This window comes from Phoca vitulina, unplaced genomic scaffold (genome assembly GCF_004348235.1).
Source record: "Phoca vitulina isolate PV1807 unplaced genomic scaffold, GSC_HSeal_1.0 scaffold303, whole genome shotgun sequence".
Taxonomy (NCBI): Eukaryota; Metazoa; Chordata; class Mammalia; order Carnivora; family Phocidae; genus Phoca; species Phoca vitulina.
The window spans coordinates 1-23,810 of NW_022589990.1; the positions used below are offsets into that span (position 1 = coordinate 1).

The 23,810-nt window shown below is 42.3% G+C and overlaps 1 protein-coding gene across 3 annotated transcripts; it reads left to right on the plus strand.

Moving 5' to 3' along the window:
- Nucleotides 1–821: 821 nt before the first annotated feature.
- Nucleotides 822–22,628, plus strand: LOC116629149 (zinc finger protein 805-like). Of its 3 annotated transcripts, XR_004298708.1 has the most exons (4): nt 822–1,109; nt 2,585–2,711; nt 9,183–9,327; nt 9,790–9,875. XR_004298708.1 is itself a non-coding variant. In XM_032399445.1 (3 exons), exons 1-3 carry the CDS (start codon nt 2,522–2,524, stop codon nt 19,377–19,379), a joined length of 1,899 nt encoding a protein of 632 aa, XP_032255336.1. In that variant the 5' UTR covers nt 2,158–2,521; the 3' UTR covers nt 19,380–22,628. The 3 variants fall into 3 exon arrangements, 1 of the variants encoding a protein (XP_032255336.1); XR_004298707.1 differs by having other exon boundaries at nt 9,183–9,882; XM_032399445.1 differs by lacking the exons at nt 822–1,109; nt 9,183–9,327 and adding an exon at nt 17,767–22,628 and having other exon boundaries at nt 2,158–2,711; nt 9,790–9,885.
- Nucleotides 22,629–23,810: the final 1,182 nt, after the last annotated feature.

A 23,810-nucleotide genomic window follows, 5' to 3' on the forward strand; every position in this document is an offset into this window, starting at 1 on the left:
TGTTGGCTTCTTGTCTGCAACTCCCTACTGCCGGGTTGGCTCGGGGTTCGCCCCGTCCATTCCCTTCCCCATCCAGTCTCACTCCGTGTTGACCTGAGACAGCAGCGTCCGCTAACACTCCCGAATTTCCGTACCCAGCACGACCCCTCTGCGGCGCTCAGACACAGGTCCAAGTGCCCACGTGAAACAGACTCGAAACTGCCCGTGCTCCAGACTGGAGCCCCGGCCTCCCCCAGCCGCGCTCAGGGCGGCCTCCGCACCTCAGGGGCTCGCACAGCGCTCCTCGGGCTCCCGGGGCCCACTCCGCGCGTCAAGGCCCCGCAGCACGTGGCGCTGGACCCCAGGAGGCCCAAGCGGGGCCGCGTGTGCGCGTGCGCCGCTCGCAGCGGGCTTCCCGCGCCCGGGTCCCGGCGGTCACCTCACGGCTCTTCGCTCCAGGAAGATCGCCAGGAGGTGAGGCGCACGGGGGAAGTCACCAGCCGAGCCAAGAATCCGGTTACGGGACCTGGCACGTGCCCTGGCCCCGGGCGGAAGTCCCGCCTCCTGAGCCTCGACTTACCCGGGCATGAGAGGGACGGCCTCGCCCTTTCTCCTCGGTCCACCTCGCGTTGTGTTCGCTGTGAAGAGGCGGGTCTGACAGCGAGCTCTGGGCCTGATAAGTCTTTTAGGACGAGGAAGACCCGCTCCGGAACACGTTCTTCTGCGGCTCGTTTGTAGAGCAAAAACTACATTGCCCAGAAGGCTGTGCACCGGGCGTCCTCTCAGGTGGGGGCGGGGCTTCCGGTCTCCTGGTGGCGGACGTCACTCGTGTGCGACGGTTCCGTCCACGCCAGCTGTGGGGAGGGGATCGCTCTTCTGTGACCCGTCTCCAGTGAAGCTCTTGGAAAAAAGAGCTGGAAGAAGGCTCCCCCCTCACCTCCGCGCCTTTGAAGGAGCCGTGAGCCCCCCGGTGACCGGGGAGTGCGAAAGTCAGGCGAGGTCACCCGTCCCGGAGTAGGGGAGGGGTGGCGGTCGGCCGAGCCCGCGGGACTCGCCTGTGTCGCTGCCTCTCCGGGCCCCGCTGAGCACAGGGTCCCATGATGGCGGCGGCGTGGATGGACCCTGCGCAGGTGAGTGGACGATGTCTTGGGCATCGCTGCCTCTCCGCTGCGGAGAGGGCTCCCGGGCAGGCTGGAAGGCGAGAGAGGTGCTCGATTTCTCTTTGAGGTGTGTTTGTGTAAGACGAGTGGAGAAGGCTTGTCGCTTTCTTGATCTCCAGCCTTAGAACAGATTATACGGAGAGAGGCTGAGAATACAGATGATCTGACAATTGGCAGACCGTATTTAAAAGGAGAACTCTGACCCGAAACTTGGAGCTACCTGCCCAGGAAACTAATCCCTTATCTGCGGTTAGCACCCCGGGAAACCAGTCCGCTCTGTCCCATTTGGCCGGAAGCCAGATTACTAGCTCTGGTGACAGTCCAGGAAGCTCAACAGTGACTTCTCTAAGAGTCGGCCCCAGATAGCCAGGATTTGATTAGTAACTGATCCTCCCTAATTTTCCCCCCATTTTCAACATAAGGCCGATCAGAAAAAACCTATATCTGCACCCCTAACCAATCATATACGATGCTAGGTGAGTGCATGTCGGAGAGTTTTCATAATTTAGACGTATATCACCTGGTGGCCAATGTGGAGGCCCTAGTTGACTTTTCTGTGTTTATCTATCTGCCCAAAATGTGCCTGGTGATGTGAGTTTATCCAGCACCAGAACTGAGTAATATTGCAGGGTTCCTATGTATGAACCAGCTAGTTTATTAGGAATTTCCAGGTGTTTAATTGAAATACTAACTTGAGAGCCCTGATAGAGGGGACAAAGCTAGAAAGCACAGAGATGTGGGCACTGCAAGTGCCCATGAAAAACCATGAGCCAGTGACTTGGAGCATTTAAATGACAGATCTGCAGTAGTGGGGCTGTCTGTCGGAGAGTGGAGTAGCTGAGTTACTTATATGTAATTAGTGGGTTTGGTCACGTGCAGGGATGTGGTCTGCATGTGTTGGACATTTCACATTGAGGAAACCATAGAATATGATGAAGGGAGTAACATTAACAAGGCAAACTCCATAATGAAGTGTTTTTTTAAGTCAAAAGACAACATTAGTGGAAACTTAAGATGACTTAAGAACTGGGGACTTACAGCCCCTCTCACCAGGATGGGAAGCCCTCAGCATGGGGCAGGCAGCTAGCAGGACCAGTGAGGCTCAGGTACTGCTGTTGTTACCGATGCTGCTATTATCATGCTCACTCATTCCTCCGACGTCCCAGAGCCCTTGCTGTCTGCATCTCCCAGTCCTCGCGTCATTTCCATCGTCCTGTGTGACCTTGCGGTGGCTCCCACGGAGGAAGCTTCTCCCTTACACTACCGTAGTGCATCCGAAGCATTGCCCACCTGCCCCTTGAGCCCAGCACAGAGCTTGGCCCTCAGGAGGTACTTGGTGATTCGAGCCGTGATCACTCTGCATCTTTACCAGGGATGTAGGGATGAGCTCTGATCACATCCAACAGCCCCGAGGCCAACGCTGCTACCTCTGTTTGACTTTCCAGATATCTGTGACCTTCGATGACGTGGCCGTGACTTTTACCCAGGAGGAGTGGGGGCAGCTGGACCCGGCCCAGAGGACCCTGTACCAGGAGGTGATGCTGGAAAACTGTGGCCTTCTGGTGTCTCTGGGTGAGTCCTCCCCACTCCACCATGGGGGGACCTGCCACCTTCTTGTCAGAGCACCCTCTGGCTCCAGGCCTGGCTGGTCAAGAAGGCCTCTGGAGCCCCCCCCTCCACCCGCCCGCCTGCAGCTTCAGTCCTTTTCTAGACTCCTCTCTTTGGGCCTGCTCTCCTGTGTCCGTTTGGGCAAGAAACAGTTCCTCTTTGGCTCCTGGAAAGTAACGGAAGGAAAGGGGGCTGTTCTGCAGAGCCAGAAGGAGGGTTTCCAGCTGGGTCCTGTGAGGGACTGATAGAGGAACTGGGAACCACCACGATTATACCCTGGCTTCTGGTCTCTTGTCCCGGCTTCTCTCTCTGGCTCTCTCTGCTCATGTCACTGTATGCAGAAAGGTTTTTTTCTGCCTCATCAAGTTGTGACAGGACTGGCCACCTGGCCCTGCTCTCTCTGGCCCCCAGATTCCTGGTCTCCGCGTCTTTGCGTGTTTATGTTGTTCCTCTTTCTCTGTCTGCTGCTGGGCTGTGTGGGGTGTCCTTGGGGCAGGAATGGCCACCCGAGCCAGTACTTCTCTGGATCTCTCACCCAGTGCCCAGCGCAGACTGGCCTCCGTCCGAGGTTCTTATTTCACATTCCAGAGAGGGAGCTGACTGCGTGAGCCTGATTGGCTCAAGTGTCCTTAGCAGGGCTGTGAGTGATGGCATGTTCTCCAAGAAGAGAGTGAGTCAGGCAGGCCCCCGGGAGGCCTTTGCCTTCAGTGCCAGCAGGTATTGTCCCAAACGACATGATCTCGGTTATGGGGCTCCTTTGTGTCTGTGTGCCTTCGAGATTATCACTTGTTTCAAGGGCCAACATCCTCTGCCAGTACAAGAGAGAGGTTAGAGTAATACTTCTCAGCAGTTGGGATTTGTACCCCCAGGAGACATTTGGCAGTGTTTGCAGCCACTTTGGGTTGTCTGGCCTTGGGTGTAGGTGGTCCTGGCATCTAGTGGTTAGAGTCCAAAGATGCCGTAAACATCCTTCGATGGACGAGACCGCCCTCCTCAGTGAAGGATTATCCCGCCTGCAGCATCCAGAGTGCCACGGTTGAGAAACACCAGCTTAGATGTTTCTCTGCTTGAGGAGAATGACCACGATGCCATTCAATTTGAGGGAAAGGAGGGCTATAAATCCAGAGCTTAGGATGAGACATGCCTGTTCTTAGAGAACTGGAATTATGTCTGTCAGTGAGAAGAGAAAAGGCAAAATTAGAAAAGTTGGCTAGATTAAATATTTCATAACAAAGTGTTTCAAAATAAAAAGTCCACTCTCTTTTCCTGCTGACCTCATCGGTCACCTTCAGTGCTTTCCCTGAGCTCACTGTGCTCTGGCTGTGCTGGGCTTCTAGTGACTTCCCCACGCGCAGCCCTGCCTCGGGCCTCTGCTTGCTGTTGTGTCTGCCTGGGGAGTGTTCTTGGGCATTTCAGCCTCTCACACGGTCACCCCTTCTGTGCATAACCACTGCCTCGCCAGCTGTGTCCTGACCAGCAGATCTCATGCAGGCCCCTCCCCCACCCCCTCACTTGTCTCATCATCCTGGTTATAACTCTCTATGCCAGTGGTTCTCATCCAGCGATGGTGTCGTCCCCGGAGACGCTGGTCAGTGTCTGGAGATATTTTTGGTTGTCACAGGTGGGATGGAGGTGGGACAGGCCCCTAGTGGGTGGAGACCTGGAATGCTGCCAACACATCCTTACAATGCCCAGGACAGTTTCCTCCCTGTCTTCCCAATAAAGAATTATCTTGACCTAAATAATCATGCCCATGAACCCAAGTAATTATGCCAGATTGAGAAACCTTGTTTCAGAGAGTGTAGGAATACTTCATCAACGGACATTGAGAGACACCCTGACATAATCGTTTTCTGCCTTCTGATTGTTTTTGATGGCAAGTCTGGATTTAGTGCTGGATCTTAATATACTTTCTTCATTCCCCCCACCCTCCAATTGTTGGTACTTTTCCCTTTAAAACGGAGTAGCCTTGAGTTTATAGCCCTGAGTAGGGAGCATGAGGTCACTGGGACTTAACATCATTTTTATTTCATTGCTGAGTTTTCGTGGTGACCTGCCACCAAAGGAAGTGACTCTAGGTTTCCCATTTACCAGAGTGATGCAAGATTCTTTCTTTGAAGAAAATAAGAAAAATTAAACATGAGTCATGTTAAAAAGCAGTTCATAATCATCAGCACAGATGCCCTGAGCACTGACCAAGCAGGACTGTTCGGGCCTATTCATGCTCCACTCGTTTAAATTCCCACAGCATTCCCCCTCTATTAATTTGTACTTAAAAGATTTTAATTTATAGAGGTGACTTAGTGACAGACGACACAGGGAGGTGCTGTTGTATATTTTACATATCTATATGTGTGTATTTTTGTGTATATATACACATGCATACACTTGTACACACGTGCCTGTGTGTGTTGTAGTTGTGTGTAAAAGAAAAACTTTTCCTCTACTCAGCAACTTCTGATACTAAAATATTGTTTTCACACCATGCAGTTCTGACACTGACTACCTGGAGTTAGCACAGATCCCACAGGTTAAGGGCTCAGTCTCCTAGGGCAGCCCCTTGCCCTCCCACCCATCCACTTCAGATGCCAGTCCCAAGTCCAGGTTGTCACCTGTCCTGATCAACTGGTTGTAAATCAGAGATAGGACCCCTTCCTCAGAGTTGATAATTTGCTAGGGTGGCTCACAGAACTTAGGAAAGCACCTTACTTAGTATTACCTGTTTTAAATTCAGAAACCACTAAATGGAAGAGATGCAAACAAGGTACGTAGGACAAGACACTGAGCTTCCATGCCCTCTAGGCTTGCCACCCTTCTAGCACCTCGTTGTGTTAACCAACCTGGAAACTCACTGAACGACTTTAGTTAGGGATTTTGTGAAAGCTTCATTACATAGGCATAATTGATGAAATCAGTGGCCGTTGGTGACTGAACTCAATCTCCAGCCCTTCTTGCCTCCACAGAGGTTAAGGGATGGAACCGAATGTTCCAGTGTTATTTTTTTTTTTTTTTAATATTTTATTTATTATTTGACAGAGAGAGAGACAGCGAGAGAGGGAACACAAGCAGGGGGAGTGGGAGAGGGAGAAGCAGGCTTCCCGCGGAGCAGGGAGACTGTTGCGGGGCTCGATCCCAGGACCCTGGGATCATGACCTGAGCCGAAGGCAGACGCTTAACGACTGAGCCACCCAGGCGCCCCGAATGTTCCAGTGTTATAATCACATGATTCGTTACCCTTACCCTTCCTCCTTAGAAGTTTTTTAAAAGTCATCTCAGGAACATAATAGAATTCCTAATAGAAAGCAAAAAAGGTCCTGTGTCTAATTTCTGTCTTAAGAGAGGCAATCTATGGACATTTGCTGGGGTGAAGGTTTTAACATCGGGGGTGGAGTCGTCTTCATTGTTGAGGTGCTGGTCTGGGACGATGTTGTCTGGGTGTGTGACTGGGGTATCCTTTGCAAGTGAGTGCCCACTCAGGTTGATGGGGTTTTTGCCATGCTTGGTTGAAACAGTGGTGTTAGTGTGGGGTGTAAGTAGGCCAAGAGGCCTTTTATTAAGGCAAGATAGAGACCTATTTAGGGGTTTATTTGTCACACTGGAATTTAAAAGGAGTTGTTTCAAGTGACCATTATGTCTTTTACTTAAACCAGTTACTTGAGGCATGTCTGGGCCATGAAAGCTCTGTTGAATGTCCCTTCCCAGAGCGTACGTAGCATTGCGTAATTTGAGAAGTGAAACGTGTGTCTATTACCAGTATTGTCTGCAACTCTGAAGGGAATAAGGGATGTCCTGGCAGTGCTTTGTATTGTGGCTGTATGTGCAGAGATGTGTGATTTTGACTTCTATTTGGAGTGTCTGTGAGACAAGAGGTTCTGAAGAGTTCTTTACCGCAAAGCAGACCATTTTTAGGCAATGGCCCAGCACTTTATTATGAATGTGGAGATGGGGCCATTTGTTAATCAGGGCATTTGGCGCTAAGATACCCCCCCCCCGAAGTTTGGCCAAGTAATGTTTCTTAGGTCCCATTTTTTATTTAGAACATTCTGGCTAAGGGATAGAAAGCAGCAGCATTCCACTGAACTCCATCATGTATGATGGATAGCAGTGTCTTTCTAATAGTCCACAAACTCCCGTAACGGTTCACTCTGTTAATCTCAAGGGACTTTCCAGGTAGCCAGAGGGTCTCGGGGAGGGCTGGCCTCGTCCAGCACCGTAGCATCTGGCATGGGACTGAGGACAGGAGAAGCTCCCACCTCCTACAAGTGGAGTTATGCCAGAGGGCCCAGATGGGGTTCCATTCTGTCTTACAGAGTCCTCAGGAGCTGTGCTGAGCTTGTGCTGTTAACAGTATTTTGAATAGATCTTAGAGTCTTTGTTGGAGGGAATCCTTTGTTGGGCTGGTTTGTAACTAACAGCAGTAGTGAGATTAAATAAAATTTATAAATGAGGAATGTAGTCACCAGCCCCCAAATAATACTAAGTAGTAGTATTAGCTGAAACTGTCCCCACAATGGGACTAAAAGACTGGATTTATGTATCCATATGAATGTGTCGAATGAATTTCTTTGGACGAGGCTGTCATCAATGTACCGTCATACCAGTGCTACTGGAGAAAGTGGGTGCAGTTAAGCTCTTGTGTGCAGAGATTGTTTGCAGCGGCCGAGCTGTGGAGCCAGCCTCACAGGCAGCCTGGGAAAGAAGTGTTTACCTTCAGAATAAAGGCAGGCTGGCAGAGAAGCCGTGGAAACAGGCCCTGAACAGAACACGGTCCACCAGATCTGTAAGCCCAAGATCGTCGCCCGGTTGTTGATTGGATAACGTTATTAATTTATTTATATTGGATATTGGGTGTGTGGGTTGTGTGGATCAGCTCTGGCTGCCAGACTTTGTGGCTTAAACAACAGCTTTATTTTCATGGCATTCTGGAGGCTGGAAGTCCCAGACCTGAGGTGCCGGCAGACGGGTTTCTGATGATGAGCTCTTCCTGGCTGCTGCCTTCGTGCTGTGTCCTCACGTGGCCCTGCCTCTGGCTCGGAAAGGCCCCTTCATCCTCCTCTTTAAGGACACCAGTCCTCCCAGATTGGGGCCACATCCCCGCGACCTCATTTAACCTTAATTACCTCCTTACAGGCCCTATCTTCAGATGTGATCACATTGGGAATTTGGGCTAAGTAATGACATTTAGGGGCAGACACACTCGGTCCTTAGCAGGAACCCTAATGGATGGACCACCGCATTAAGATTGTAGTAACCCACCAGGAGGAGCCCTTTATTTTTCCCAGGGTTAAGAACAGATACAACTGGACTGTCAAATGGAGAAGCAGTAGGACAGTCATTCCTTTATTGATTAGCTGTTATATGAAGTTTTACTCCCTGGAGGCCCTTTTCCAGCTTCCATTGGGCCATGTTCACTATGTTAACTGGTGTTTGTGGGTCCCATTTTACCAAGTCAATTTGTGAGCATCCATGCCCAAAATGGGACATTTTAGGACAATGGATACTATGAATAGGGGAAATATAGGCAAGTCTACAGTTAAAGTGAGACATACGTATTTTTCCTCTGTATTTCGCTACTTTTTAAGTTTGGGTAGAGTAATATTTAAATTTAGTGTGATCTCCAGGTATCATTATGATTTGAGCCCTAGTATTAATTAAATGTATGAAGTTTTGTCATTTGGTGCATTTTAGCAAATTCTAAAGTTAACTCAGAACCTATATTGTAGAGTCAGAAAAACCAATCAGTGCCGTGTTATGTTTTGGTGATAAAATTTTTTTGGAGCATAAATTTTGTTATGCTGTGCATAATTATTATATATGACTTATTATATAAGTTTTTGGTATATAAATTTTGCATTTCCAATTGGGTCAAATTATAGACTGTGATTTAGTTATATACCGTGTCTTATTTAGTTATCTTTTATTTTCTCCCTCTGTATCTAGGGGTTTGTTACTATTTTAAATCAATTAATAGTTTAGAATGAGTTATGTTTTCTAGACCTGGTATTTGCTTGGTACATGAGTTTTAAAGCGCACCCCCCTCCTTTTTCTCTTGGGCTTTCAGCTTCCTAAAGCCCCATATAGCTGAAGGGGAGTCTTCCTCCCTTTTCCACTGCCCCATTACTGGGCCCTGTGCTGAGCGTGTAGCAGATATGAGCGAGATTTGCTTAGTGACAACTGATAATCTTGGGGTGTTGTTCAGGATCTGCCAGAGCAGCCTTCTGTGGGTCCTGGTGCCTCTGCCCTTGACTTCTCTATAGAGTCCTGTGTCTTTTTACCCTGCATCTGTGTTTGGCTACATATGACAGAGCAGCTCAGTCTTCACCCTGAAGGAAATTTATTATCTCACGTAATAAGAAGCTTAGAGGTGGGACTGAGTCCCGGGTGGGTGGGTGATAACCCAGCTGTGTGTTTCTTTACTTCCTCTCTGTGGTCTAGGTCTTTTAGGCAGGTTCCCTCACAAAAGTCCCGGGATGCCGCCAGACAACAGGAGCAGCAGATCCCCTCATTCAGCCATCCTGGAATAGAGCTTTCTAAAGTTGCGTACCTCTAACTATTGGTGATTGAGGAATGCCACTTGCAGGTTGGTAGAGACTGGTTTTTCAACCTTCCTTTGAAGCCGGAATCATCTGGAGAGGTTTTAAAATCTACCGATATCCAGGCCTCACCTGCAGAGATTGCGTTTCCATTGGATGTGAACCCGACATCCCAGGAGGTGTTGCTGCACGCGTGGTTGAGACTCACTTACTTGGATGGATTAGGAAACACTTTCTGGAAGGAGGGGGTCATATTCCCTGGGATTCTGTGTGCTGGCAGCCAAAGGGAATAGGTGCTGTCTACACGGCCAGCACTACTGTCTAAAGTCTTTAGATCCCAGCAGTGGTGTTTGTGCCTGTTTCCAGGTGACAGGTTAGTATTTTGTTAGTGTGGATGGGAGTAGCTTCATTCCGAGGTCATATCCACATCCTGAAGTCCCAGACTAGATTGAGAGGCTTTCTTTCTTTTCACAGAAACCCTAGTGTCTTCTTTCTTTCTCTGTGAATAGGGTGTCCTGTTCCTAGACCTGAGCTGATCTACCAGCTGGAGCACGGGCAGGAGCTATGGATGGTGAAGAGAGACCTGTCTCAAAGTGCCTATCCAGGTAGGAGCCAAGATGTGGGCAGGTGGAAGACCCTGCAGGCTCAAGACCAGGAGGAGACCACTGGCCCTGGTTCCCTGGGGAAGCTTCTTGTCTGGCCTCTCTGGGGGTTTGGAAGCCACGGAGCCCTTTGACCCGAAGTCAGCATGCCTGGCAGGGGACCCAGAATGTTGCTCACTCCTTCTACCTCCCAAGTTACAGTGAATGGTCCTGCCACCCAAGCAGGTTAGAGACTGGGTACAGCCTCAGAGAATTCCTCACATCTCCACCTCCCTCAGTCCCCACATCCGGCCATGCCCCAGTCCTGTGCATTTCACATCTTGTACATCTCCTGAATCCATCACTTGCACCACCTTCCTCAGACCCGTCCCCACGCTCCGTGCACGCCCCCATCATCTTTTCTCTGGGGGACGCTACTAGTCTCCTAACCGGCCTCTGCATCTGCTGGTGCCTCTAGTCAGCTCTGTATCCTGCATGAGCTACCCCAGGAGCTCAGACTTTGTTCCAGGTGGTTACCACTTCCCCAGCTGTGGGTGTCTCAGCATATGACCCCTGAGGTGTCAGCGGGTCTTTGCGTTGAAAGTAAAGTCCGCCTCCTCCATTGCTTGATCCTCGACCCTTCCGCACTCGCTCAGGCTCCGGTGTCCGCAGCTTCCCCTTCCAAGACCTAGCGGGAGAGGTCTTGCCCCTGGCCCTAGCCAGTTCCTGAACCAGAGTCTAGAGCACACCTTTTCAGGAAAATGTTTTCTTCATTCATATTCTGTTGTGTAATGTAACGTCATCCTTTCTCTACTCAACATAAAAATAGGCTCAAATTCCTTCCGTTGAAGAAAATCAATAAAAAGTTCCTGTCTCACATCGTATTCATCCACTCTGTGTACATTGTTATTCACACGTTTTGACTCCTACGTGGTGCTGCCAGGAGCAGTCCTGTCGGTCATCTTGCACATGGTCACGGTGTCTTTGGTGTTTCTTGGAGTGAAATTGCTGGTTTATAGGCTGTGCAGCCTTCCCAGCTTACTGGGTAATTGCCGTTGTGTTAAAGGACGTGTGCCAATTTACACTTGCCCCGGGAAAGCGTGGAGGTTCCTTCGACCTATACTTTGCCCAATACTTGATACTCTAACGCTCCTCAATCGTTGACAAAACTCTGTCCGATATTTGGTACTCTCAAGTATCAAGCTGACAAAACTGTATCTTATGTGGTCTTGGTTTGCTTTTCCCTCATTGCTGAGGAGCTTTAGCACCTGATCATATGATTATTGGTCAGCCTGTATTTTCTCCTTTGAAATGTCATTTCATGATAAATACCTATTTTTCTCTTAACTGATTTGCATTTTCTTTTTGATTTGTAGGGATTCTTTGTATATTCCTTCTGTTATTTTTTGTGTGTGTTAAAATATTCATAGCATAAAACTTAACATTTTATCCATTTTTAAGTGTACAGTTGAGTGATATTAAATACATTCATAATGCCGTGCAACTATCACCACCATCCATCTCCAAAGCTCTTCATTGTGTAAGATTGAAACTCTCTACCTATTACACAGTAACCCCCCCATCTCTCTGCCCCACGCCCTGGCAACTGCAATTTTCTTTCTGTGTCTATGATTTTGACTATTCTAAGTACTTCATATTAGTGGAATGATGCAGTATTTGTGTGTGTGTCTTTATGACTGGCTTGTTTCACTTAGCATAATGTCCTCAAGGTTTATCCATGTGGTAGCATGTGTCAAAATTTCCTTCCTTTTTAAGGATCGTTAATATTCCACATATCACACTTTGCTATCCATTCATCCCTCAATGGACACTTGGGTTGCTTCCATGTTTTACCTATTGTGAATAATATTGCTGTGAACATGGGTGTACAAACATCTTTGAGAACCTGATTTCAGTTCTTTTGGGAATATAACAAGAAATGAATGAAATTACTCGATCATCTCTTAATTCCATTTTTAATTTTTTGAGGAGCTGCCATACTGTTTCAACAGAGACTATATCATTTTACATTCCCACCAACAGTGCACAAGAGTTCCCACTGTTCTACATCCTCCAGTATTTGTTATTTTCTGATCTTTTGATAGCCATCCTAATGGATGTGAGAGGATACCTCATTGTAGTTTTGATTTGCATTTTGCTAATGATTAGTGATGTTGAACACCTTGTGCTTATTGACGATTTGTATGTCATCTTTGGTGAAATGTCTATATTCAAGTCTTTTGCCCATTTCTGTATTGTGATTTTTTGTTGTTGAGTTTTAGTTCTCTATATATTCTGGATATTAATCCCTTATCAGATATATGATTTGCAAATATGTTCTCCCATTCTTGGGGTTATTGCCTTGTTCTGTTGATAGTATCTTGATGCATAGTTTTTTAATTTTTATGACTCTAATTTATTTTTTCTTTTGTTGCTGATGGCTTTGGTGTCATATCTAAGAAGTCATTGCCAAATCCAGTGCCAAAGAGGTTTTGCTCCGTGTTTTCTTTTTTTTTTTTTTAAAGATTTTATTCATTTATTTGACAGAGAGAGACACAGCGAGAGAGGGAACACAAGCAGGGGGATTGGGAGAGGGAGAAGCAGGCCTCCCGCTGAGCAGGAAGCCCGATGTGGGGCTCGATCCCAGGACCCTGGGATCATGACCTGAGCCGAAGGCAGACACTTAACGTCTGAGCCACCCAGGCGCCCCACTCCGTGTTTTCTAAGAATCTTGTATTTTAGGTCTTACATTTGAGTCTTTGATCCTATTTGAGTTCATTTTTCCATATGATGTTAGATAGATAAGGGTTCAGTTTTATTCTTTGTCATGTAAATACCTAGTTTTCCCAGCACCATTTGTTGTAAACCCTATCTTTTTCTCCGTTGAATGGTCTCTGCACCCTTGTCAAAAATGATTTGATGATATATGTTAGAGGTCATTGCTGGGTTCTCGATTATATTACCTTGGTCTATATGTCTTGTCTTTATGCCAGTGCCACACTATTTTGATTTCTGTAGTTTCGTTTTGTTTTTTGATTACTGTAGTTTTATAGTAAGTAAGATGTTTTGGTTATTCAGGGTCCGTTCTGATACCATATGGATGTTACCATGGTTTTTTATATTTCTCCAAAAAATGTCTTTGGGATTTTGATAGGGAGTGCACTGAATCTGTAGAACACTTTAGGTAGTATCAATATCTTAACAATATTAAGAGTTCTAATCCATGACCATGGTATGTGTTTCCATTTATTTACATCTTTGATTTCTTTTAGCAACGTTTTATAGTTTTCGTTGTCTTCGTCTTTTACCTTGTTGTTTAGGTTTAACTCCTAAGTACTTCATTCTTTTTGATGCTGTTATGAATGGACCTGTTTTTGTAATTTCATTTTCAGATTGTTTTTTTAAGATTTTTTTTTTTTAAGATTTTTTATTTATTTGTTTGACAGAGAGAGAGAGACAGCGAGAGAGGGAACACAAGCAGGGAGAGTGGGAGAGGGAGAAGCAGGATCCTGGGATCATGACCTGAGCCGAAAGCAGACACTTAGCCAGCCAGGCGCCCCATATCCTGCTATTTTGTTGAACTCAATTATTCTAACAGTTACTTTGTATGGCATCTTTATATTTTTCTACATATAAGATGATATTATCTGCAAACAAAGATAATTTTATGTTTTCCTTTCCAATTTCAGTGCCTTTTATTTCTCTTTCTTGCCTAATTATTCTGCCTAGAATTTCCAGTGTTATGTTGAATAGAAGTGGTGATAGCATACATTCTTGCCTTGTTCTCAATCTTAGAGGAAAAGCTTTCAGTCTTTCACCATTGAATATCATGTTTGCTATGAGTTTTCCATATGCGGCTTTTTTTGTATTGAGAAAGTTTCCTTCTATTCCTAGTTCATTGAGTGTTTTTATCATGAAAGGATGTTGAGTTTTCAAAGGCTTTTTCGGTGTCAATTGAGATAATTGTGTGGGCCTTTCCCTTCATTCTAGTAATGTGGTGTATTACATTTATCAGTTTTTGTATGTCAACCACCCTTGCATTACAGCAGTAAACCTCACTTGGTCATGGTATATGATCCTTTTAATATGCTGCAGAATTTGCTGATATTTTGTTGAGGGTTTTTTACATCAATGTTCATAAGGTACATTAGTCTATAGTTTTTTGTAGTGTCTTTGGCTTTGTTATCAGGGTAGTAATGGCCTTAATGATTTAAGGAGTGTTTCCTCCTCTTCAGTATTTTGGAAGAGTTTGAGGATTGGTATTCTTCTTTTAAAACCTTTGGTAGAATTCATAAGTGTAGCTATCAGGGCCAAGGTTTTTCTTTTTTGGGAGATATTTTTACTACTAATTCAATCTCCTTACTAGGTAGAGGTCTATTCAGATTTTATATTTCTTCCTGATTTAGTCTTCATGGCTTTTGTGTTTCTAGGAAGTTGTCCATTTTATCTAGGTTACCCAATTTGTTGGTGTACAGTTGTTTGTAGTACTCTCTTATAATCTTATTTTTATTTCTGCAGAATTGGTAGTAATGTCCCCACTTCCATTTTTGATTTAGTCATTTGAGTCTCCTTTTTCCTTAGTTCATCTAGCTAAAGGTTTGCCTATTTTGTTAATCTTTTCAAAGAACCAACTTTTTGTTTCATTCATTTTTTTTCTATTTTCCTATTCTCTATATCATTTCTTTTTAATCTTTACTATTTCCCTCCTTCCCCTCGCTATGGTTTTAGTGTGTTCTTTTCCTACGTCCTTAAGTTGTCATTAGTTTGTTGATTTGAGATCTCTTGTTATTTAACATAAGCATTTATAGCTATAAATTTCCCTGTTAATGCTGCTTTCATTGCATCCTGTAAGTTTTAATAGCTTAAGTTTTCATTATCACTAGAAGTGAGTCATACTTTATATGGTATCTTTTTAAATATGTTGAAACTTAATTTGTGGCCTAACATGATCTATCCTGGAAAATGTTCCATGTACACTTGAGAAGAATGTATATGCTATTGTTGGGTAGAGTATTCTGTATACATCTGTCATGTCTAGTTGGTTTATTATGTTAAGTCCTCTGTTTTCTTACTTATATTTTGTCTGGTTGTGCTGTCCATTATTGAGAATGGGGTATTGGAGTTTTCATCTATTACCATAGGATTGTCTCTCTCTTCCTTCATTGTGCCACTTTTTGCTTCATGTATTTTGGTGGTCTGTCATTAAGTACATGTTTACAATTGTTATAGCTTCTTGCTGTATTACACGTTTTATTAAAATATAATGTTCTTGTCTTTTGTAATCTTTTCTGGTTTAAAGTCTATTTTGTTTGACATTAATATAGCCACCCTGGCCTCTTTTGGTTAGTATTTGCATGGAATATCTTTTTCATTTCTTTCACTTTTAATCTGTTTGTGTCTTTGGATCTAAAGTAAGTCTCATAGATGCATATGGTTGGATGATGTGATTTATGGGTTCTGCCAGTCTCTGTTTTTTTAATTTGAGAGTTTAATCCGTTTATATTTAATGTAATTATTGATAGGGAGAGACTTCTTATCATTTTGATATTTGCTTTCTATATGCATTACAGATTTTTTGTTTCTCATTTCATACATTACTGTCTTCTCTTGTGTTTTAGATCACTTACTTTTAAAGATTTTATTTATTTATTTGAGAGAGAACATGAGAGAGGGAAGGGGCAGAGGGAGAAGGAGACTCCCTGCTGAGCAGGGAGCCCAACTTGGGGCTCAATCCCAGGACTCTGGGATCATGACCTGAGCTGAAAGCAAATGTTTAACCAGCTGAGCCACCCGGGTGCCCTTTAGTTGACTTTTTGTAATGAAATGTTTAAATTCCTTTCTCATTTCCTTTTGTGTATATTCTATAGCTATTTTTTGGTGGTTACCATGGGGATTGTATTTAGCATCTTAAACTTGTAGCATTAATCTTACTTTATACTAGCCTGCCCTCAATAACAAAAAAATTCTCCTTTACACCTCCGTTCTCAACTCCTTTAGTTCATGTCACAAAAGTATATTTTTATATATTGTGTGCCCCCAGACTTAAAACTAATGACTCTTTTTTTTTTTAAGAATTTATTTATTTATTTATTTGTGAGAGAGAGAAACAGCATGAGAGGGGAGAGGGTCAGAGGGAGAAGCAGCCTCCCCGCTGAGCTGGGAGCCTGATGTGGGACTCAATCCCAGGACTCTGGGATCAGGACCTGAGCTGAAGGCAGTTGCTTAACCAACTGAGCCATCCAGGCACCCAAAACTAATGACTCTTTTAAATGCATTAGTCTTTTGAATTATGTAGAAACTACCTGTGGAGTTATAACCTGAAGTTACAGTAACATTAGCTTTTAGATTAGTATAGTTTTTTTTTTTAAATTAGTCTCCTAAATCATGTAAAAAACAAAAAGTAGAGTTATAAGCCATTGTTAAAATAATATTTTTATAATTGTTCATATATTTATTTTTATTGAGATTTTTTATTTTTTTATATGGCTTTGAATTACTGTCTAGTGTCCTTTCATTTCACCCTGCAGGATTTCCTTGAGAATTTCTTGCAAGGCTGGTCTAGTGATAACAGACTTCCTCGGGTTTTACATATGGAACTGTCTTAATTTATTCCTCTTAAAGGACACTTTTGCCAGATATAGGATTCTTGGTTGACAGTTTTTTTCTTTTACCCTCGAATATATTGACCCACTGTTTTCTGGCCTCCCAAGTTTCTGATGAGAACTCTGCTCGTAATCTTACTGAGAATTTCTTTTTGTGACAAGTTGCCTCAAGCTTGCTATCAAGATACTCTGTTTATCTTTGGGTTTCAAAACTTTGATTGTAAGTTTTATTGATGTGAATCTATTTTAGTTCATCTTTCTTGGAGTACACTGATCTTTTTGGATATTTATTATTGATGTCTCCATCAAATTTGGGACATTTTCAGCCACTTGTTAAAATATTTTCTTTTACCCTTTCTCTTTCTGATAAATCCCACAGTGAGTATATTGGTTCTTCTACTGGTGTATCACAGGTCCATTAGGGTATGTTCACTTTTCTTAAATCTCCCCCCTCCCCTGTGGATATAATTTTCATTTTCTGTATTTAAGTATGCTGATTCTTTCTTCATCCTACTGAAATCTTCCTTTGAATCCTTTTAGTGAATTTTTCATTTCAGTTATACTTTTCTTTTTGGTTTCTTTTTAGGTTTCTAGCTTTTTGTTAATATTTCCATTTTGTTTATACGTAGTTTTCTTGACTTTCTCCACATCTTACTTGAGCTTCTTTAATATGGTTGTTGTAAAGTCATGTCCAGTATGTCTGCATCAGGTGTTTTTTGGAACAGTTTTTGGAAGGGTTCCTTACGTGCCCTACCGTATTCTCAGGGACTTGTTACACTTCTGGCATTGATGTATAGCAATACATGTACGAAGTATTGGCAACCCAGGAATTTCACCTAGCTTGAGGGTCCAGAGTTTTATTTACTGTCATTACATAAGCACAGTTGATTGAGTCATTTCCTACATGACTCTGTCCAGAGGCCTAGTTGCTATCTTACAGCTCAAAGCACCAACCCTCTAATTACATGTGGTTGTGCATTGCCCTCAGTCATCTTTTAAGCATGAACTATCAGGGTCCCAAATGAGTTACCTATTTGCATAAATATCCAGTCTGGAATTGACTGTGTCTCCTCTCCTGCACTTTGTCTTCTAACGCAGCCACTCCCCCAGGTCTCCCTTTCATGGTGTCAGTAGTCCTAGGACTCTTGGAAATAAAAGACATTGTTGTCCTGGGATTCAGAGGTAGCAAGACACAGAGACATTATTTTCATCTTCATTTTTTTTTCTTCATTTCACTGAAGAGCTCATTTTTTTCTATGTTGGCATTACCAACAGACCTTTTTGTGTATTGGATTTCTTTCAGGTGACAAAGGAAAACCCAAGATCACAGAATCTACTGCTAGTGAGCCAGCCCTGCCTGAGGGAGTCTCCTTCCAGGAACGACTAACACAAGGAGTTCCAGGGATCTCCCAGGTGGGCCGAACTAAGGATCAGGATGGGTCATTGGAAATGCAAGAAGGACACCTGATACCAGAGATAGACCCCCAGAAGGAGAAACTCCCTGGGAAATCAAGCTCTGAACATGGCAACATAGGGACAGCTGATAATGTGTGTTCAGGGATTGTAGAGGAGCCAGTCCCTTTGGGAAGTGCTGTCCATGACCATGATTCATGTGGGTCAGGTAAAGATTCTGTGATTCAGGAAGAAGAAAATATCTTTAAATGCAATGAATGTGGGAAAGTTTTTAACAAGAAACGCCTCCTTGCTCGACATGAGAGGATTCACTCTGGGGTGAAGCCCTATGAATGTACTGAGTGTGGGAAAACATTTAGTAAAAGCACTTATCTCCTTCAGCACCACATGGTCCACACAGGGGAGAAGCCCTATAAGTGTATGGAGTGTGGGAAGGCCTTCAACCGTAAGTCACACCTTACACAGCACCAGCGGATTCACAGTGGAGAGAAGCCTTATAAGTGCAATGAATGTGGAAAGGCCTTCACCCATCGCTCCACTTTTGTCTTGCATAACAGAAGCCACACTGGAGAAAAACCCTTTGTGTGCAAAGAATGTGGAAAAGCCTTCCGAGATAGGCCAGGTTTCATTCGTCACTACATCATCCACAGTGGCGAGAATCCCTATGAATGCTTTGAGTGTGGCAAGGTATTTAAACACAGGTCATACCTCATGTGGCACCAGCAGACTCACACTGGGGAGAAGCCCTACGAGTGCAGTGAGTGTGGGAAAGCCTTCTGTGAGAGTGCAGCCCTCATTCACCACTACGTCATCCACACTGGGGAGAAGCCCTTTGAGTGCCTAGAGTGTGGGAAGGCCTTCAACCACAGGTCATACCTCAAGAGGCACCAGAGGATTCACACTGGGGAGAAACCCTATGTGTGCAGCGAGTGTGGAAAGGCCTTCACCCACTGCTCTACTTTCATCTTGCATAAAAGGGCCCACACTGGAGAAAAACCTTTTGAGTGCAAAGAATGTGGGAAAGCCTTTAGCAATCGTGCAGACCTCATCCGACACTTCAGCATCCACACTGGAGAGAAGCCGTATGAGTGCATGGAGTGTGGGAAGGCCTTCAACCGCCGTTCAGGGCTCACGAGGCACCAGCGGATTCACAGTGGAGAGAAGCCCTATGAATGCATGGAGTGTGGGAAATCCTTTTGCTGGAGCACAAGCCTCATCCGACACTCCGTTATCCACACTGGAGAGAAGCCCTATGAGTGCAGTGAGTGTGGAAAAGCCTTCAGTCGCAGCTCATCCCTCACTCAGCATCAGAGGATTCATACTGGGAGAAACTCTGTCAGTGTAACAGAAGTGGGAAGACCCTTCCCGAGTGGGCAGTCCTCAGTCAACCTCCAAGAGCTCCTATTGGGGAAAGACTTCTTGAATGTAACCACTGAGGAAACATCTTACTCAGAATCTGATCATTCATACCAAAGAGAAACCCCTCAGTTTCCTTCCCTATGAGAAACCCTTTTGTTGCAGGGTATCATTTGTCATCTAAGGAGTCAGACTGGAAATTTACCCAGTCTAGAGCCTTATTCTACATCTGAGAATTCATCCAGGGGAGACCCAGTGGTTATATGCACATAGGAAAATCTCCAGCTACATCTCTTTCCTTAATTTACACTGCAGTATTACCTCAGGAATTTTTTTTTTTTTTTAAAGAAAGGAGAGACTTAGAAGAGAAAATGAACTGCAAACACAAACACATTTTCTTTCAGACTTCCTTGCCAAGCCTTTGGCACTTTGTGTTGAATTCCCTAGTTTACTTGGCAGGAGAAGGGTTTTGTTTCAGAGGTAAAGGACCTAGACTTTTATGTGTCTTGTATATATATTCATTACTGTCCAGTATCAAGAGAGTTAATTGAGGGCAGGTTTGGAAACTTCATGAACATCTTCTTTGTTCTAAAACATTGTCTCTGTTCTTAAGGAGCTTAATTTTTGTGAGAAATATAAAGGCTGGAGCCATCAAACACCTTTATATTTGAGGAGATAAGAATACACATATGAATGGGCACATTTTATTGCACCAGTTAAAACTGTTTAAGGCTTTGATTTTTTTTGAGAAAACGAACCTTCATGTGGTTTTAAGGAGCTGATACTTAGACTTTTTCTTGGTCCTGTACTATTGGTTTACTTGATTGCTGTAATTAGATGGTAAATCTTCTAGTTGTGTAAAATAATTTCTCTCTCTTTATTCTTTTTATTTAAAACTGATTTAACAGTCATTACTTTGAATTTCCACATAAAGTTTTGGAGAAGCTTGTCTATTTTAATGAAAAACTATTGAATTTCGGTAGAAATTGAGTTAAATTGTCAGATCAATTTGTTGAGAATTGGCATCTTTACCGTGTTGAGTCTTCAATTTATGAACACAGTATGTCTCTATGTTTATTTAAGTGTTGCTTGATTTACTTCATCACTGTTTTGTAAATTTCAATAATAGGTCCTGCATGATTTTTATAAGGTTTATATCTAGGTGTTTTTTTTTTCTTTTATTATAAATGGTATTGATTTTTAAACTTTCAATTTCCACACAAGTTTTGATAGTGTGCAGAAATGTAATTAAAATTTGAATGTCATTTTTGTATCCTGCAACCTTGCTGAACTGTAGGCATTTATTTGTTTGATAGAATGCTTGGGGTTAGAAAACATAGAAATATCATCTACAAAAGAGACAGTTTTATTTCTTCCTTACCATCTGTATACCTAGTATTTTCTTGTCTGCTGTACTAGCTAGGATTTCCAATATGATGTTGAACAGTATTAGTAACTACTTGTCTGGTTTCTGATATTAGGGGGAAGACATTCAGTTTTTCATCAAGTATGATGTTAGTATGAGGTTTTCTTTATAGAAGTTTCTTATCAAGTTTAGAAAGTTTCCCATATTCCTGATTTGCTGTGGTTTTGTTGTTGTTGTTGTTGTTGTTGTTGTTGTTATGAATGGGTGTTGAATTTTATCACATACTTTTTCTCTACCAATTGATATAATCTTGTTTTTTTCTTAGCTTGTTGATATGATGTATTACATTGATTTGAGTTTTGAATGTGGAATCAGCTTTGTGTTCTTGAAATAAGCCCTACTTGGTTTAGAGTATAATTATTTTTATATATTAAATTACAGTATTCAGTATCCTAGTATGTTGTTGAGGAAGTTTTCCTCTAATTTCCTGAGTGGTAATGATACATAGTTTTCTTTCTTTCATTCGTTTTTGTTTGTTTTTTGTCTTTTGTTTGTTTCATACTGTCATTGGTTTTGGTGTCTAGGTGATAGTGGCCTCCCAATATATATTGGGAATATGCTTTTATTATGTGGAAAATAGTATATAGAATTGGTTTTATTTTTAATGTTTGGTAGCCAGTGAACCATTTATGCCTGGAGTTTTTTCTTCAGATGCTTTTTAATTATGTATTTATTTTATTTAATATGTATAGAACTGTTCAGAATATCTATTTCATATTGGATGAATTTTCATAGTTGTCCTTTTTTAGGAATTGTTCCATTTCATCTAAATTTTCTTACTTGTTTCAAGTATTCCTTTATTATATTGTTTATGATGGAAGAATCTGTACTTACATCTCCTCTTAAATTCCTGATATTGGAAATGTGTCAACTCTCTTTTTATCTTTGTTAATCTTCTTAGATATTGATCATTTTAAAGAAGCAGCACTTTATGCCACTGTTTTTTCTCTGTTACCATTTTGTTCCTAATTTCACTGATATCTGTATTGACCTTTATTATATCTGTTCTTCCATCTGCTTTGGTGGTATTTTTCTCTGTAATTTCTTATGATGGATGTTTAGATTATTGATTTGAGATTTTTGCTTTTCTAATGTAAGCATTACGTTCTATAAATTTTCCTCACAGCACTTTCCTCACAAGTTGTAATACATTTTAATTACATTTCATTTGGTTCTAAAAATTTCTTTATTCAAGACTTCCTAATTCATAAATTATTTAGAAGGATATTGTTTAATTTCCTAGTGTTGAGAGTATTTCATGCTTTTTGTTAATGACTTCTAACTTGTTTTATGTTTGATCTGGTTGTTTAAATTTGTTGAGGTTTGCTTTGTGACCCAAAATATGGTCTATCTTGATGAATGTTTATAAGGTTGCTTGAAAAGAATGTGTATTCTACTGTTATTGGATGGAGTTTGTATAAATGTCCCCATGATCCTGTTGGTAGATGATGTTATTCAGATTTTCTTTATCCTTGCTGATTTTCTGTTTAGTATTGCTCTCAATAGCTGAGAGAGGGATTTTGAAGTCCTGCAGTATAATTTGGAATTGTCTGTTTCTCCTTTTAAGTTCTATCAGTTTTTGCTTTGAGTATTTCAAAGCTCTGTTGTAGGTGCATACACATTTAGGATTGCTCTATCACCTTGGTGTGTTGACTTTTCTTATCATTATGTAATGTCCCTTTTTGCCCCTGTAAATTTTCTTTGGGGTATACTTTAACTGATATTAATATAGTCACTATTGCATTTCTTGGGTAATATTTTGCGGTTTTTGGTTTATATTGTTCCATAATTTTATTTTCGACCTTATGTATATCATTACATTTGAAGGCAGTCCCCAGGAATAGCACATATTCAGGTCATGCTTTGTTTTTATCCATTTTGCTGATTTCTTTTTTAAATTGCTATATTTAGACCATTTAAGTTTAAAATAATTACTGATACATTAGGGCTTAAGTTTGCCAGTTTATGATTTGGGTTTTCTTTGTTCCCTGTTTTATTTTTCCTCTGTTGTTTTGGGGGTTTTTTGTTTTTTATTTTGTGTTTTGCCTTCCTGTGGGTTACTTTAATTTTTAGAATTCCATTTGATCTATGATATTTTTGAGTTTCTCTCTTTGTATTTTAGTAGTTATTTTAGGTATTGTTTTATACACATATAATTTATCACGGCCTATGGTATCAACACCTTAGCACTTTGATATGTAGAAACCTTACTTTCATTGGATCCCTTTACATTCCCCACTCTTTAATATAATTGTGTTAAGTATTTCCTCTTTATACATTGAGCATCATATTGGATAATGATTTTTGCTTCAACTATCAAACAATTTTTACAAAACCCATGAGAAGTGTAGTCTGTTTACCTCTACTTTTATCCATTCCATTGTTCTTTCTTCTTGAAATCTCAAGATTTTTTTGTTAACATTTCCTTTCTTTTTTGCAAACTCCTATACAGATCTTCCTTCACTTATGATGGAGTTACATGTCGATAAACCCATTGAAAGTTGAAAATACCGTAGTCAGAAATGCATTTAGTGCACCTAACCTACTGACCATAGTTTAACCTAGCCTATGTTAAACATACTCAGAACACTTACATTAGTTTACTGTTGGGCAGAGTCATCTAACACAAGACCTATTTTATCATAAAGTGTTGAATAGCTCATGTAATTTATTGAATATTATACTGAATGTGAAAAACTATGATTGTATGGGTACTTATCATTAACATACACAGCTGGGCCTAAAGAATGTTTGAGGTGGTGAACTAAAATTAATTGCTGGGTAATGGGATGCTACGGTGACAGGTCATCAATTTCTCTTTCTTATGATGAGGCTGAAGAATAGCTGGTAGAAGGCACCAGGGCAGCAACACTTGTTGATGGTTTAGGCAGTAGAGTGTTCTTCAGGAAGATACCAAGTTTTGACTGTGCAGTTTGTTTCTTTTTTCATTACATATTTTTCTGTAGCAAGCAAGAGCATCCTGTATCTGCCCATGAGCTCTTGTGAATGTCTTGTGACTGACATCCATTTCTTCTGACATCCAAATGCCATTACTGATAGTAGCAGAGTCCTCTGTTTCCTGTGACCTTTCTTGGTGCTTCATGTGTAACTTCTTCTGCGTCAACTTCTTTATTTCTTTGTCCTTCCAGTTT

Excerpts from the sequence above, each read along its gene's own strand:
- LOC116629149 (XM_032399445.1), top strand. The coding sequence starts at position 2,522 with ATGAGCTCTGATCACATCCAACAGCCCCGAGGCCAACGCTGCTACCTC. Across the intron at positions 2,712-9,789 it reads TGGCCTTCTGGTGTCTCTGG|GGTGTCCTGTTCCTAGACCT; the intron begins GTGAGTCCTCCC and ends CTCTGTGAATAG. Across the intron at positions 9,886-17,766 it reads GTCTCAAAGTGCCTATCCAG|GTGACAAAGGAAAACCCAAG; the intron begins GTAGGAGCCAAG and ends GATTTCTTTCAG.